General features: G+C 43.0%; 1 protein-coding gene across 1 annotated transcript in view; it reads left to right on the top strand.

Annotated features, from left to right (window-relative positions):
- The window catches only part of LOC138664150 (oocyte zinc finger protein XlCOF22-like), a 121,573-nt gene that overhangs the window by 36,118 nt on the left and 70,767 nt on the right, over nt 1-14,688 (top strand). Inside the window, exon 7 of the mRNA XM_069750593.1 lies at nt 8,170-9,717. Within this exon, the coding sequence (XP_069606694.1) occupies nt 8,170-9,416 (1,247 nt within the window). The 3' untranslated portion in view covers nt 9,417-9,717. Of the gene's footprint in view, nt 1-8,169 lie in introns of the transcript that reaches the window.

Consider the following 14,688-nt stretch of genomic DNA (forward strand, 5'->3'; position numbering starts at 1 on the left):
AATAACGGACAGAGATTGTGGGATTCTGGTTAGTAGGTTGGTGATATCTGGTCCAGAGATGTAGATCTGTGTGTCATCCGCATAGAGGTGATACTGAAAGCCGTGAGATTCTATGAGCTGTCCCAGGCTAAAGGTGTAAATGGAGAAGAGCAGTAGCCCTAGGACTGAACCTTGCGGGACTCCGACAGATAGGGGGCGAGGTGAGGAGGTGGTGTGTGAGTGGGAGACGCTGAATGTCCGGTCTGTTGGGTATGACGAGATCCAGGATAGGGCCAAGTCTGTGATGCCAAGGGATGAGAGGGTCTGTAATAATAGGGAATGGTCCACTGTGTCAAAGGCAGAGGACAGGTCCAGGAGGAGGAGGAGAGGTCGCTTGCTCTTGGCGGTTAATAGGTCATTGGTGACCTTAGTTAGGGCAGTTTCAGTTGAGTGGTGTGACCGGAAGCCAGATTGTAAGTGGTCGAAGAGGGACCAGGAAGAGAGATGGGACAGTTCAAGATGGACTTGCTGTTCCAGTAGTTTTGAGGCATAGAGGACAAGTGATATAGGGCGATAGCTAGATACAGAGGATGGGTCAAGAGAGGGCTTTATGAGGATAGGTGTGATTGAGGCATGTTTAAAGCTTGAGGGGAAAACACCAGTTGTTAGTGATAAGTTGAAGAGATGGGTTAGGGTTGGGATGAAGACTGTGGCGAGGTTTAGGATGAAGTGGGAACGCATTGGGTCAAGTGCACAGGTGGTGAGATGCGATCTTGAGAGTAGAGTGGAGAGTCTATCTTCTGTAATGGTGGAGAAGTTGGTTTTGGAGGTGGAGAGCTGGGCAGTTGGGAGGAAGGGCTCTGGGGGTTGTCGATCAAAACTGTCTCTGATGTTATTAATCTTCTGCCTGAAAAATGAGGCAAGGCTTCAGCTGAAATGAGTGGGGAGGGAGGAGGTTCTGGGGGACGGAGGAGAGAATTGAAGGTGTTGAATATCTGTTTAGGGTTGAGACAGGGAGGATATGAGAGATGTGAAGTAGGTTTGTTTAGCTGTGGCAAGTGTGGTCTTGAAAGTAGTGAGGGACTGTTTGAATGTGATGAAGTGCTCGTTGGAGTGGGATCTTTTACATCTCCGCTCAGCAGTTCTGGAAGCTCACCTCAGTTCTTTGGTCAGGCTGGTGTGCCAGGACTGTCTCTTGATTTTGCGATCTTTGGTATGTGTGAGAGGGGCAACAGATTCCAAAGCTACAGCTATTGTGGTGTAATATAGAGTGGCAGCGTCATCCACATTGTGTAGGGAACTTATTTCTGTAAGAGGGAGAAGGGATTCAGAGAGTGAGTGTAAATCGAGGTATTTAAGATTTCTGCGAGGGTGTGCAAGTTTGTGGGTTGGGGTTGTAGACAAGGAGTGGAGAGGGAAGAGAATGTGAGTAGGTTTTGGTCAGAAAGAGGAAGAGGTGAGTTAGAGAGGTTAGATAGGGAGCAGGGGGCGGGTGAACATGAGGTCCAGTGTGTGGCCATCTTTGTGAGTGGCTGTAGAAGACCATTGAGTGAGGATGAAGAAGGAAGTAAGAGATAGAAGCTTAGTGGCAGCTGAGAGGGAAGTGTCAATGGGGATGTTGAAGTCACCCAAGATGATAGTGGGGATGTCAGCAGAGAGGAAATGAAGTAGCCAGGTGGTGAAGTGGTGAAAGAAGGTGGTGGCTGGCCCTGGGGGGCGATAAATGACTGCCAGTTGGAAGGGGAGTAGATACGCACAGAGTGCACCTCAAAGGAAGGGATGGTAACAGAGGGTGGTAATTGGATTGGGGTGAAGGAGCAGCTATCTGACAGGAGAAAACCAACTCCTCCACCATGCTTGCTGCTGGGGCGGGGTGTGTGAGAAAGGTGGAATTCACCATATGAAAGTGCAGCAGCAGAGGCTGTGTCAGAAGGGGTGAGCCAGGTTTTGGTGAGGGCGAGGAAGGAAAGTTTGGTAGTAACAAAAAGATCGTGGATGTAGGAAAGCTTGTTGCAGACAGAGCAAGCGTTCCACAGAGCTCCAGTTAGTGGGAATGGGGAGGCGGGGGCTGGGCAAATGGGTATAAGGTTAGAGAGGCTACGGAAATTTGTGATAGAGCGTGGATAGGAGGTAGAACTGATTGTCTGGATGTGCTGAGGAGGACCAGGATTTGGAGAGATATCACCAGCAGTGAGAAGGAGCAGGGATAGTGTTAAAGGGTGGGAGCAGGAGAGGGCATGAGGTGGCTGTCTGTGTTTGGAGACAGAGGATTGTATTTTGAGGAACAGTTCAGAGGAGGAGGTGAGATGGATGGGGAGGATTGAAGAAGAGATGAACAGTTCCTTACTAGGTGTAGGGAATGGGGGGTTATTAGAAAGAGAAGGATTATAGGGGTGAGAGTGAAAACAAACAGAAACATTGTTTACAGTGACTGTCCAGTTCCCTTCAGGTTTTAATTCTGATCTTCACACTTATATGATACACTTATAGGATACACACTGCAGACTAAAGTCTTGGCAGACTTGAGCTATGCAATATATGTGCTACAAAGTGCATTCAGGTGTGAAGCAGAGGAGTGGTCTCCGTTCATCCTTATCAGAAAATTAAGAGTGGACCAGATGCATATATTCAAGCCAAAGTAAACAAGGTCATAAATAACACTGGGGTAAAGCTTGGGTTAGTTGAAAGACATACCATGTGAATACTAGGAGCAGAGGTAGGAGTCTGTGTGGAAAGTGGGGTGACGTACCAGGTGGGGATTATATGCACTTCATATAGACAGACAAAGCAGGAGAGCTGGGTGGATGATCATACCTGTAGGAAGAATAGACATGCTGGTTAGAGTGCGATGGTGGCAGATAGCAGGGCACAGTCTGTATACATCCTTCTGGTTTTATTTCTGATCTTCACACTTGTATGATACACTTATAGGATACACACTACAGACACAATAGGCTATGTTCACATGTCCAGTAGTGATAAGTTAGAACAGATCAAGCAGCAATCCGTTGGCAAAAAAGTTGTGCAGACAAAACTTTAGTCCATCTTTAAATAACTGATCTCTGCTGGATCTTTTTTTTTTACATTGATGTCTTACCGGATCAAGTAAGCAAAAAATAAATAAAAGAAAAACGGATGGCTGATTAACAGATCTCATAGCCTTCAATGTTAAAAAACAGATCCCACTTAGATCAGTTATTTAAAAGCAGACTAAAGAGTTGTGTTTGCACTACTTTTTTGACAACGGATTGCTGCTGGATCTGTTCAAACTTATCAAAACTGGACAAGTGAACCTAGCTTAGGAGTCTGTCAGTGGTTGTTCTTAGTTTACACCGGTATCACTATTTTCATATAGAGATAACAGGGACTGCTTTATATAAATTAATGGGTTGGAGAGAGTTGACTGGGATTTTAGGAATTAACTCCTTTCCTGGAATGTAACTACTGGCAAAATTGTCCAGACTCTCCATGGAAACAAGCTGTACACAATATAAGAGAAAAGTTCTCGCAGCAGGATAATGAAAGGCAAGTCAATTGCAAACATGCTTATTTTCATGCTGTCCAACTGACTCAATTTAATAATATGAGAATACCTGTTTAACCCCTTAACGACCGCCGATACGCCTTTTAACGGCGGCAGTTAAGGGTACTTAAACCACAGCACTGTTAATTAACGGCGCTGTGGAAAAAGTGAATAGCGCCCCCCAGAGTCGGATTTTCTCTGGGGTCGTGGTTGCCGAGGGCAGCCGAGACCCCAGAGAATATGATTCGGGGTTTTTTTTACCGACCCCCCGGGTTGCGATCGCCGGTAATTAACCGTTTACCGGCGGTCGAAAAAAAAAACAAAAACGCAATTTCCCATTTAATTTCTCTGTCCTCCGATGTGATCGCACATCAGAGGACAGAGAAATTGGGTCCCCGATAGCCCCCCGATACTCACCTGTCTCCCCCGATGCTCCTCGTGGCTCCCGATGGGCGTCGCCAACTTGGTCCGGCCAAAAAATGGCGGCACCGGGAAGATCTTTGGGGTCTCGGCTGCCGGGGGTAGCCGAGACCCAAAAGAACATGATCGGGGTCAGTTTTTACCGACCCCTGTTTTGCGATCGCCGGTAATTAATTGTTTACCGGCGCCCGCAAAAAAAAAAAAGTGATGTAATTCTCTGTCCTCTGATGTGATCACACATCAGAGGACAGAGAAATAGGGGGGTTCGGGGACCCTGTTATACTTACCGGTGTCCCTGGGTCCTCCTGCGTCCCCTCCTGCCCGCCGGCTTCTTCATCCGGTAAGAAAATGGTGGGAGCATGCGCAGTGCGGCCGCCATGATCTGCCGACGGCAGCTAGAGGAGTTGGGACTAAATTTAGGGTTAGGGTTGGGGCTAAATTTAGGGTAAGGGTTGGAGCTAATTTTAGGGTTGGGGTTGGGGCTAAATTTTGGGTTAGGGTTGGGGCTAAATTTAGGGTTGGCGCTAAATTTAGGGTTAGGGTTGGGGCTAAAGTTAGGGCTAGGGTTGGGGATAAAGTTAGGGCTAGGGTTGCGGCTAAAGTTAGGGTTAGGGTTTGGATTAGGGTTGATATTAGGGTTAGGGTTACGTTTGGGATTAGGGTTAGGTTTGGGATTAGGGTTAAGGTTAGGGTTGGGATTAGGGTTAGGGGTGTATTGGGATTAGGGTTAGGTTTGAGGTTAGGGTTGAGATTAGGATTAGGGGTGTGTTGGATTTAGGGTTTTGATTAGGGTTATGGTTAGGGTTGAGATTAGGGTTGTTTTGGGGTTAGGGTTGTGATTATCACTAGGGTTGTGATTAGGATTATGGATCGGGTTGGGGTTAGGGTTGGAGTTAGAATTGGGGGCTTTCCAATGTTTAGGTACATCAGGGGGTCTCCAAACACGACAGCCAATTTTGCGCTCAAAAAGTCAAATGGCGCTCCCTCCCTTCTGAGCTCTGCCGGGCGCCCAAACAGTGGTTTACCCCCACATATGGGGCATTAGCGTACTCTGGATAAATTGGACAACAACTTTTGAGGTCCAATTTCTCCTGTTACCCTTGTGAAAATAAAAACTTGGGGGCTAAAAAATCTTTTTTGTGGAAAAAAAATATTTTTTATTTTCACGACTCTGCATTATAAACTTCTGTGAAGCACTTGGGCATTCAAAGTTCTCACCACACATCTAGATAAGTTCCTTGGGGGGTCTAGTTTCCAAAATGGGGTCATTTGTGTTTTTTTTACTGTTTAGGTACATCAGGGGCTCTGCAAACGCAACATAATGCCCGCAGACCATTCTATCAAAGTCTGCATTCCAAAACTGCGCTCCTTCCCTTCCGAGCTCTGCCGTGCGCCCAAATAGTGGTCCACCCCACACATGGGGTACCAGCATACTCATGACAAATTGGACAACAACTTTTGGGGTCCAATTTCTCTTGTTACCCTTGTGAAAATAAAAACTTGGGGGCTAAAACATCTTTTTTGTGGAAAAAAAAATATTTTTTATTTTCACGTCTCTGCATTATAAACTTCTGTGAAGCACTTGGGCATTCAAAGTTCTCACCACACATCTAGATAAGTTCCTTGGGGGGTCTAGTTTCCAAAATGGGGTCACTTGTGGGGGGTTTCTACTGTTTAGGTACATCAAGGGCTCTGCAAACGCAACATAATGCCCATAGACCATTCTATCAAAGTCTGCATCCCAAAACGGCGCTCCTTCCCTTCCGAACTCTGCCATGCGCCCAAACAGTGGTCCCCCCCCACATATGGGGTATCAGCCTACTCAGCATAAATTGCACAATAATTTTGGGACCCAATTTCTCCTGTTACCCTTGTGAAAGTAAAAATTTTGGGGTGAAAAGATCATTTTTGTGAAAAAAATATGATTTAATATTTTTTTTATCTTCATGGCTCTACATTATAAACTTCTGTGAAGCAGTTGGGGGTTCATAGTGCTCACCACACATCTAGATAAGCTCTTTGGGGGGTCTAGTTTCCAAAATGGGGTCACTTGTGGGGGGTTTCTACTGTTTAGGTACATCAGGAGCTCTGAAAATGCAACATGACGCCCGCAGACCATCCCATCAAAGTCTGCATTCCAAGCGGCGCTCCTTCCCTTCCGAGCTCCTATGGGTGCCCAAACAGTGCCCCCCCTCACATATGGGGTATCAGCATACTCAGGACAAACTGGTCAACAGATTTTGGTGTCCAATGTCTCCTGTTACCCTTGAGAAAATAAAAAAATGCAGGCTAAAAATTCATTTTTGAGGGAAAAAAAAAGGATTTTTTTGTTTTCACGGCTCTACTTTATAAATTTCTGTGAAGCACTTGGAGGTTTAAAGTGCTCACCACACATCTAGATAAGTTCTTTAAGGGGTCTAGTTTCCAAAATGGGGTCACTTGTGGGGGGTTTCTACTGTTTAGGCACATCAGGGGCTTTCCAAACGCGACATGGCATCCGATCTCAATTCCAGCCAATTGTACATTGAAGAAGTAAAACGGCACTCCTTCTCTTCCAAGCTCTGCGGTGCACCCAAACAGTGGTTTACTCCCACATATGGGGTATCGACGTACTCAGGAGAAATTGCACAACAACTTTTGTGGTCTAGTTTCTTCTGTTACCCTTGTGAAAATAAAAATTGGGGGGCAAAAAGATCATTTTTGTGTAAACAAATGCGATTTTTTATTTTCACAGTTCTACGTTATGCTGTAAACTTCTGTGAAGCACTTGGGGGTTCAAAGTGCTCACCACACATCTAGATAAGTTCCTAAAGGGGTCTAGTTTCCAAAATGGTGTCACTTGTGGGGGTTTCCACTGTTTAGGCACATCAGGGGCTCTCCAAACGCGACATGGCGTCCGATCTCAATTCCAGCCAATTCTACATTGAAAAAGTCAAACGGCGCTCCTTCTCTTCCAAGCATTGCGGTGCGCCCAAACAGTGGTTTACCCCCACATATGGGGTATCTGCATATTCAGGAGAAATTGCACAACAAAATTTATGGTTAAATTTCTGTTTTTACGCTTGTGAAAATAAAAAAAATGGTTCTGAAGTAAAATGTTTGCACAAAAAAGTTAAATGTTCATTTTTTCCTTCCACCTTGTTTCAGTTCCTGTGAAGCACGTAAAGGGTTAATAAACTTCTTGAATGTGGTTTTGAGCACCTTGAGGAGTGCTGTTTTTAGAATGGTGTCACACTTGGTTATTTTCTATCATATAGACCCCTCAAAATGACTTCAAATGTGATGTGGTCCCTAAAAAAAATGGTGTTGTAAAAATGAGAAATTGCTGGTCCCTTATAATTCCCTAACAAAAAAAATTTTGTTTCCAAAATTGTGCTGATGTAAAGTAGACATGTGGGAAATGTTATTTATTAACTATTTTGTGTGACATATCTCTCTGATTTAAGGGCATAAAAATACAAAGTTTAAAAATGGCAAAATTTTAAATTTTTTTGCCATATTTCCGTTTTTTTTTCATAAATAATTGCAAGTAATATCGAAGAAATGTTACCACTAACATGAAGTACAATATGTCACGAAAAAACAGTCGCTGAATCAGCGGGATCTGTTAGTGTTCCAGAGTTATAACCTCATAAAGTGACAGAAGACAGAATTGTAAAAATTGGCTCGGTCATTAAGTACCAAATTGTCTCTGTCACTAAGGGGTTAAAGGATACTACCTGAGTTTTGAATTTGTTTGGTCTCTTCACGATGAAAGAATCCAATAACTGTATCCAGACTGTCCATCCTAATGGTCTGGGACAATTCCTTGTATATGATTATGCTTGCAAGCAATGTTAGGCAAGCCTCAGTCAGCCTTGTCCTGAGTAAACGAGACCGTAAGACCGAGGACTCCCTTGTATTCATGCATTTTGTATGGAGTTTCCAAGTCAATCCAAGCATTAGTCATTGACAGGCAATTTACAGGTGAGGCGCAAATCGAGGTAAAAGATTGAGCCAGATTTATACACAGAAATCAGACAGGTGGATGTGCAAGCATGATAATTAGTCAGGTGCAAGCCATGGTCAATATCTAGCAGTGTCACAAGGTCTACTGTTGCTTCAACTTTCCTATTCAGTTAAAAATTGAATACTTCACTTTGTATACGCATTTTTATATATAAATGTTCTAAAAATAGATAATGGTATTACTTTAGTTTCAAGACATTGTTATTGAAGAATAATGCAATAGTTTGTATTCTTTGCAGATAACTATACCAGGAGCTCGGACAGACATCTGATATTTTCAGATTTTAAAGCAGATGATCTTGGTATAGCACCAGATACGTATGAAGAGCATGCCATTAATCCAGATGTACTCTCATCCCTTTACTGCAAAGATATGTTATCTGATCCTTTTCAACAGGTTCTATTTTCAGATTCCTCACAGACTGTTAAGCAAAATAATAACAGATTGCTTACTGAACATCAAAGAGCTCACAATGCGGAGAAAACATATCCATGTTCAGAATGTGGCAAATGTTGTTTTAGGAAATCAGATCTTGCTAAACATCATAGAATTCACACAGGAGAAAAAACATTTTCATGTTCTGAATGTGGGAAATTTTATTCTCAGAAATCTGACCTTGTTACACATCAGAGGATTCACACAGGGGAGAAGCCATTTTCATGTTCTGAATGTGAGAGGTGTTTTAGCCACAAATCAATTCTTGTTGCACATCAGAGAACTCACACAGGGGAAAAACCATTTATATGTTCTGAATGTGGAAAGTGTTTTAACCAAAATTCAGATCTTATGAGACATCAGAGAATTCACACAGGGGAAAAGCCATTCTCATGTTCAGAATGTGAGAAATGTTTTTCTCAGAAATCTGATCTTGTAAAACATCAGAGAAGTCACACAGGGGAAAAGCCATATTCATGTTTAGAATGTGGGAAATGTTGTTCCCGAAAATATGACCTTGTGAAACATCAGCGAATTCACACAGGAGAGAAGCCTTTTTTATGTTCAGAATGTGGGAAATGTTTTATCCAAAATTCAGAACTTGTTACACATAGGAGAATTCATACAGTAGCAAATTTATTTTCATGTTCAGAATGTGGGAAATTTTTTATGAAGAAATTACATCTCGTTAGACATCAGAGAATTCACACAGGGGAGAAGCCATATTCATGTCCTGAATGTGGAAAGTGTTTTATTCAAAATGCGTCACTAATTGCACACCAAAGAACTCACACAGAAAAAGGATTTTTATGTCCAGAATGTGGAAAATGTTTTACAGCTAAATCACACCTTATAAGACATCAGAGAAGTCACACAGGTGAGAAGCCATTTTTATGTACCATATGTGGGAACTGTTTTAGCCAAAGCGCATCTCTAATTCAACATCAAAGAGTTCACACAGGAAAAGTATTTTCATGTTCTTTATGTGGGAAATGTTTTACCCGCAAATCATATTTTCTTAAACATCAGAAAAATCACACAGAGAAGTAGCCATTTTTTTTTAAATCATTTTATTGACAAATTGTAAATGAAAAAAGTCAACTTACAGTCACATAAGAAAGAACAACAAATTATTTAGAGAATTAAATGATTAGGAAATGTATGCAATTACCAACAAACATCTGTTATTGAAGAGCAAAAAGAATACAAATAAATCCCATTGTGTTTTGGACCTTCTTTGGACTTTAGAACGGTGACAGTTCATTGTGCCATAGATTTCATTATGTATTGAAATACACTGCTCAAAAAAATAAAGGGAACACTAAAATCCCACATCTTAGATATCACTGAATATTCCAGTTGTAAATATTTATTCATTACATAGTGGAATGCGTTGAGAACAATAAAACATAAAAATTATCAATGTAAATCACAACTAATATCCCACGGAGGTCTGGAGTTGGAATGATGCTCAAAATCAAAGTAGAAAATGAAGTTGCAGGCTGATCCAACTTCAGTGGAAATGCCTCAAGACAAGGAAATGATGCTCAGTAGTGTGTGTGGCCTCCACGTGCCTGTCTGATCTCTCTACAATTCCTGGGCATGCTCCTGATGAAGCGGCGTATAGTCTCCTGAGGGATCTCCTCCCAGACCTTGACTAAAGCATCCGCCAACTCCTGGACAGTCTGTGGTGTAACGTTGGTGGATGGTGCGAGACATGATGTCCCAGATGTGTTCAATCGGATTCAGGTCTGGGGAATGGGCGGGCCATTCCATAGCTTCAATGCCTTCATCGTGCAGGACCTGCTGACACACTCCAGCCACATGAGCTCTGGCATTGTCCTGCATTAGGAAGAACCCAGGGCCAACCACACCAGCATATGGTCTCACAAGTGGTCTGAGGATCTCATCTCGGTACCTAATGGAAGTCAGGCTACCTCTGGCGAGCACATGGAGGGCTGTGCGGCCCTCCAAAGAAATGTCACCCCACACCATTACTGACCCACTGCCAAACCGGTCATGCTGAATGGTGTTAAAGGCAGCAGATCGCTGGTGTCTCCAGACTCTGTCACGCCTGTCACATGTGCTCAGTGTGTACCAGCTTTCATCTGTGAAGAGCACAGGGCGCCAGTAGCGAATTTGCCAATCCTGTTGTTCTGTGGCAAATGCCAATCGTCCTGCACGGTGTTTGGCTGTGAGTACAACCCCCATCTGTGAATGTCGTGCACTCAGACCATCCACATGGAGTCAGTTTCTAACCATTTGTGCAGACACATGCACATTTGTAGCCTGCTGGAGGTTATTTTGCAGGGCTCTGGCAGTGCTCCTCCTGTTCCTCCCGGCACAAAGGCTGAGGTAGCGGTCCTGCTGCTGGGTTGTTGCCCTCCTACGGCCTCCTCCTTGTCTCCTGGTGTACCGGCCTGTCTCCTGGTAGCGCCTACTGCTTCTGGACACTACGCTGACAGACACAGCAAACCTTGCCACAGCTCGCATTGTTGTGCCGTCCTGGATGAGCTGCACTACCTGTACCACTTGTGTGGGTTGTAGAGTCCGTCTCATGCTAACACAAGTGTGGAAGCACAACCAACATTCAAAAGTGACCAAAACATCAGCCAGAAAGCATTGGTACTGACATGTGGTCTGTGGGCTCCACCTGCAGAACCACTCCTTTATTGAGTGTGTCTTGATAATTGCCAATAATTTCCATCTGTTGTCTATTCCATTTGCACAACAGCATGTGAAATTGATTGTCAAACAGTGTTGCTTCCTAAGTGGACAGTTTGATTTCACAGAAGTTTGATTTACTTGGAGTTATATTCTGTTGTTTAAGTGTTCCCTTTATTTTTTTGAACGGTGTAGTTCTGCAGGATTATTTGCTTATACGGACAGAATAGCTTTTTGCAGTTGGTGCAAAAATTTGGATTTTTAAATCTATGCCAGTAGCACCCAATTGGTCATTTGCTGTTATAGTCCAACTGTGCTAAATAACGGTAAGTTTGTGTGTTTTCGTATACAATAGTGTTGTATTGAGCTGTAATGCATAACTGAGCACCATCTGATAATCAGAACTATTCCTGACATCCTCCACTGATCCCTTCGTCAAAAAGTTGTTGATGTCCACAGGTACTCTTTTTAATGAATGTTTTCCTAGATCACACTATTTTGGTATACTCTAGATTATTATTATTATTGTTCTACTACCGGTCACTTGTCTAAATTCCATACAAAGTAGCTCCAATCATAAAAGTACCCATTCAGTGTATACATATAATATTTCATAACGTGGTGCTCAGAAGTTTACATACCCCGGCAGAATTTTTGCTTTCTTGGCCTTTTTTCAGAGAATATGAATGATAACAACAAAACTTTTTCTCCACTCATGTTTAGTGGTTGGGCGAAGCCATTTATTGTCAAACTACTGTGCTTTCTCATTTTAAATTATAATAACAACCCAAAACATCCAAATGACCTGACCTAAAAGCTCACATACCTGATTTCTTGATACCGTGTATTGCACCCTCTTACATCAATGACAGCTTGAAGTCTTTTGTGGTAGTTGTGGATGAGGTTCTTTATTTTCTTAGATGGTAAAATTGCCCACACTTCTTGGCAAAAAGCCTTCAGTTCCTGTAAATTCCTGGGGGAAGGGTGGGTCTAGCATGAGCTGCACACTTGAGATCTCCCCAGAGTGGCTCAATGATAATAAGGTCAGGAGACTTAGATGGCCACTCCAGAACCTTCACTTTGTTCTGCTGTAGCCAATGACAAGTCGACTTGGCCTTGTGTTTTGGATCATTGTCATGTTGGAATGTCCAAGTAAGCCTCATGCGCAGCTGCCGGGCTGATGATTGCAAATTTACCTTCAGTAATTACTGATAACGTGCTGCATTCATCTTTCCTTCAACTTTGACCAAGTTTCCTGTGCCTTACTAGCTCACACATCCCTAAAAAATCAGCAATCCACCTCTGTGCTTTATAGTAGGAATGGTGTTCCTTTCATCATAGGCCTTGTTGACATCTCTCCAAATGTAACATTTATAGTTGTGGCTAAAAAGTTCGATTTTGGTGTCATCACTCTAAATTACCTTGTTCCAGAAGTATTGAGGCTTGTCTCTGTGCTGTTTTGCACATTATAGGCGAGATACTTTGTGGCATTTGCACAGTAATGGCTTTCTTTTGGCGACTCAACCATGCAGCCCATTTTTCCTCAAGTACCTCCTTATTGTACTGTACATCTTGAAACAGCCACACCGCTAGTTTTCAGAGAGTCCAGTATTTCAGCTGATGTTATTTGTGGGTTTTGCTTTGCATCCCGAACAATTTTTATTGCAGTTGTGGACAAAATTTTTGTTGGTGTACTTGACCGTGGTTTGTATTTTTACAGAGCCCTTGATTTTCCATTTGTTAATCACAGTTTGAACGCTGCTGACTGGCATTCTCAATTCTTTGGATATCTTTTTGTATCCCTTCCCTGTTTTATACAGTTCAACTACCTTTTCCCGTAGAGCCATTGACGATTCTTTTGCTTTCCTCATGATTCACAATCCAGAAACATCAGTGGCTGGATGAAAGATGCAAGAGTCTGTCTGGATCCCAAGAACTCACTCAGCTTTTATGCGCACACACTGATTAACAAGGAAAAAGATCACAGGTGAAGATGTTACCTTTAGTGTCAACGTCTGTGCATGTTATCAGGCCAAAATCACCGGGGTATGTGAACTTTTGACCAGGGTCATTTGGATGTTTTGAGTTGTTATTATGATTTAAAAAGAGAAAACACAGTAGTTGGACAATAAATGGCTTTACCCAACCACTAAGCATGCGTGGAGAAAAAGTTTATATTCTCTGAAAAAAGGCCAAGAAAGCAAAAATTCTGCCGGGTATGTAACCTTTTGAGCATAACTATATATCTAACATTCAAATTGCAACACAAAAAAGGAAAAGTCCCAGAATTATAGATATTATAGGAGAAGTGGCCATATTACTGGTTTCATGACCAAATTAATGCAGCATCGAGCTGTTGGTGTACTTGGAATGAAGACTAAAAGGGTCCAGCTCCTGTACATTGTGTTAACCCATCCCATAATCCCTAGTGTAGGACTGTTAGGACATTACCTCATCAAGGCAAGGAATCTTTATGGCAATGCTATGTGGTCCCCAGACCCATCTGTGGCTGTCAATGTATCCAAGACAAAAGTTTGACTTGTCACTTGAGAGGACAGACCTCCATTCCAGGCTTCATTGTTGTCTTGCTCTGCACCATGATAGCCTTTGTGAGCAGTGATGGGCAATGAAGAAACCTTCATGAGGGAACAGCAAAAATCCACACTATCCACATATTAGACACAGCACATTGTAACAGGTCCCTTTAACTGTTGTGGCATGTATGTTGTACTTATGCTCAGTGTAGAAACAGAGTGGTGGTGAAAAGACAAATATGTTATACTGCAACTGAAAGTAACTGTTAAAGAAGTCCAGGTAATAATATTGAACCCCCACTTATCCCTACCCGATTGTCTCTCATTCTGCGTGTGTGTGTGTGTGTGTGCGTGCGTGCGTGTGTGTGTGTGTGTCTGGCTGACATGGAGAAATCCTACCAATGGCTGGAGAAGCCTGGACTCTGAGACAGAACAAAGGCCCTAATCTTAGCGGCACAAGAGCAAACACTAAAAACCAGATCCATATAAGCAGGAATCTACCACACAAGACAAGCCCCAAAGTGCAGACTATGTAAAGAAACCTCAGAAACCGTCCAACACATAGTGGCAGGATGCAAAATGCAAGCAGGAACAGTGTATACTGAACACCACAACAAGTGGCCAGAATTTTATACAGGCAGATCTGTGCAGCATATGGGCTAAGTCCCCCTAAGTTCAAGTGGCAAGTGGGAGACCCCAGAAAAAGTAGTGGAGAATGAAAGGTTTAAAATCCTGTGGGACTTCAAGATCCAGACGATAAGCAGGTGTTGGCTAACCAACCAGACATTGTGATACTAGACAAGGATCATAAGACAGAAATGATAATAGATGTGGCAGTGCCAAGTGACCGCAACATCAGAAAGAAGGAATATGAGAAGTTCGAGAAATACCAGAGCCTCAAAGGAGAACTGGAGAAAATGTGGAAGGTGAAGTCAACAGTGATTCCAGTGGTGATAGGATCATTTGGCGCAGTGACCCTTAAGTTGGAATAATGGCTACAACAGATCCCAGGAGCAACATCTGAACTCTCTGTCCAGAAAAGCATCATGCTGGGAACAACTAAGATCCTGCGCAGAACCCTCAAACTCCCAGGCCTCTGGTAGAGGACCCGAGAATGAGAGAGG

The sequence above is a fragment of the Ranitomeya imitator genome, chromosome 2 (genome assembly GCF_032444005.1).
Source record: "Ranitomeya imitator isolate aRanImi1 chromosome 2, aRanImi1.pri, whole genome shotgun sequence".
Taxonomy (NCBI): Eukaryota; Metazoa; Chordata; class Amphibia; order Anura; family Dendrobatidae; genus Ranitomeya; species Ranitomeya imitator.